A 2,761-nucleotide genomic window follows, 5' to 3' on the forward strand; every position below is an offset into this window, starting at 1 on the left:
ATAATATCTTTCACTTCTAGTATAACATGCACGCCTAAAATTGAGGGTGTGCCAGTCTGGTGTTATTATTATTATCAAAACTTTAATGTGACAAAATAAGCCAATATTTAAAGTAATATTTTGCAGCACATAATATAAAAACTTGCTAAGCTATATATAACCTATAAAAATAGAATCTAATAATAAACTTTAGTGTCACTATAAACAGCTTGCTAAGTTTGCTTCTTTGATTGACTTGTTGAGTCGTTGGGTGTATTATCATGTAAATTTCCATCCCTGCTTGCACCTTTACATAACATATATGTATGATATATTATTCCCACAATGGCAGTAAGTGCAACAAATAAACTCAAATTACATATAATTGAATTTATCTCTAGATCTGAAATGGGATAATAAATATAATAGTAATGTATGACTAAGGACACAACAAAAGAGCAAACACATGTAGTTATCCCGCCAAAAAGAAGGGGTATATGAACAAAAGAATATATTACTGTCAAATAATATTGCAGGTATAATGAAAGTACTGGATGCATGGATGACACTGTCGGAAAAATGAAGAAGGAAAGTAATGAACCCATAGCTAGGCTATACATGTAATTGTTTTCCACAAATTCCAGTATTGTCCCTGCAATGGGTATTAATACATGTAAATAATCATGCCTTAGCTGGAAGTCATGTGGAAACCAACACATTAAGAGCATAGTCACATTTAATCCAATTCGAAAGATATTAATCACTCCTTTCTTGTGAATATGCGCTTGAATGGAATATAAGCACAACACTTCAAAAAGTATGTCATATGCACTATAGAGTTGAAACATAACAGCAATAAATTGTATAAGCAGGATAAGCTTGTCTTTTTTATTATTGTTGATGTGATCACTTGGTTTCCAAAAATGACGTAAAAAGTATGCTAGTGCAGCAAAAGTATATAGAATTAAAGTAATTTCACTTGCAATATTTGCACGGACATATCTTAAAGCATCAACCACTTCTTGGATTGGAATAAAAGAATCTTGAAACCATAATACAACTCTGTGATTAATCCCACCAAGAAGAAGGGCTGCTACACCTACAAGCTCCACTAACCACAGCTTCCAAAGCTTATCAACAGTATGGTACAAAATGATGAAAAATGCAATAGAAAATACCAAGTATTGAAACGTTCCCATTGCAATCATTTGGGTGCAAATCACAGTACAGATGAAAATACTTAAAGACATTGTTTTAATATCAAACTTTCCTCTTGGGTTTTGGCCACTTAACTCCTTCTGAATGACCATGAAGACATATGTGACCACAAATATAGAAATGTAGCATACACTATGGATACAAAAACAAAAAACATTTTGGTATTATTAAAATCATCTACAATCTTACACATTTCCAAGGTTATCAAGAATTAAATCTTGCATTTTCAAATGATCGCGAAACTTAATAATATATCCAGTAATTGGAAGCACTGCTGCAGTGGAGATTATTACTGCTATTTCAGCATACTTCCTGTGATTATCATTGCTGCTGGTTAGAAAGTAAAAAGAAGGCACAAAACTAGTTAAGATCAAGTAGAGAGTAAGGATACAAATGCGCTCATAATCTTCTGTTTCCATTGTGACACAATACAATCATGGCAGAATATCTGTTTGTCAAAACTCTATATACTAAGATGTAGATTTATGTGTGGTCCACAAACATACCATGAATAAACTAATCCAACTGACATCAAATTAGCACAATGAATCAAATAATACATCTTGCTGCAAGTCATCAATTGACAACCAATACATTTTAAAACATGAAAGACAATTGAGACCTGTCATATACATGTATTCAAAGTTTAAGGCAGATTAACAGGGAACGAATAAAGAAGAGCCTGTGAAGTTAAAAAATGAGGGGGTCAATAGGTCTTGAGAAAGAATGTTACACTTTGTTTACATTATGAATAAATAATTAGATTTATGATTCCCAGGAGCACACACACACTTCCACAGTCAACATGTCATTGCAGTGCCTACTAATATGCATCATCTTGATTAACCTGCCTACCATTGCAATTAGATAAGATTTGCAGATTTCAATTCAGCAACTCTCTGGCCCAATAATAGAGACTTACAAGGAAACAACATTTACAAATTTCACTTGTAGGTGCCTACAAGTAAAATTTACTTATAACATCTACAGTATGTATGTGCAAGTGTATAGTATCTTCTTTACATGTATAATAATAAAATGACATGTACATGTAAATGTCTTTCTCTCACTTCTTCAATGGGCTCAGGGTCAGAATTCAACCAATCAAAGAACCTCCTTATAACCCCACTTGAAACAAGTGAAGCAAACCAACCTCATTAATATTCATTGTCTCATTATTTATTCATAGCCTCAATCAAGAATTCTATTTTAACTTAATTTATTTTTAGTTTGCTATATGCAAACTAAATGCTCCTCTGAGATTGGAAATGGAGAGAAAAATGGCTAGCAAAGTAAAGGCATACCATAAAATCATGTTTATTTTGAGTTATGTAATTTTGTATAGCAATGAGACATACTAAATTTAGAATTGCTAATAAATCCTTTTCGTTTCAGTATTAACATATTGGGATAAATGGGCAGCATATAAAAATTTTCAATATCTAAATTTTCCATCCTGCATTTTAGGCCACTCCAATAAGATTCATAGTTTCCCATTACAGAGGCGGGCATGATGCGGGCGGGCGGGTTTGTTCATTTTCATTAAATTTATTCATTATCAGCT

General features: G+C 32.6%; 1 protein-coding gene across 1 annotated transcript; it reads right to left on the reverse strand.

The window, feature by feature from the left end:
* Positions 1 to 86: 86 nt before the first annotated feature.
* Positions 87 to 1,783, reverse strand: LOC109586846 (uncharacterized). Its single transcript, XM_020003075.1, has 2 exons — positions 1,387 to 1,783; positions 87 to 1,329 (listed from the first exon to the last, which is right to left on the reverse strand). Exons 1-2 carry the CDS (start codon positions 1,614 to 1,616, stop codon positions 213 to 215), a joined length of 1,347 nt encoding a protein of 448 aa, XP_019858634.1. The 5' UTR covers positions 1,617 to 1,783; the 3' UTR covers positions 87 to 212.
* Positions 1,784 to 2,761: the final 978 nt, after the last annotated feature.

The sequence above is a fragment of the Amphimedon queenslandica genome, unplaced genomic scaffold (assembly GCF_000090795.2).
Source record: "Amphimedon queenslandica unplaced genomic scaffold, v1.1 AMPQUscaffold_12764, whole genome shotgun sequence".
Taxonomy (NCBI): domain Eukaryota; kingdom Metazoa; phylum Porifera; class Demospongiae; order Haplosclerida; family Niphatidae; genus Amphimedon; species Amphimedon queenslandica.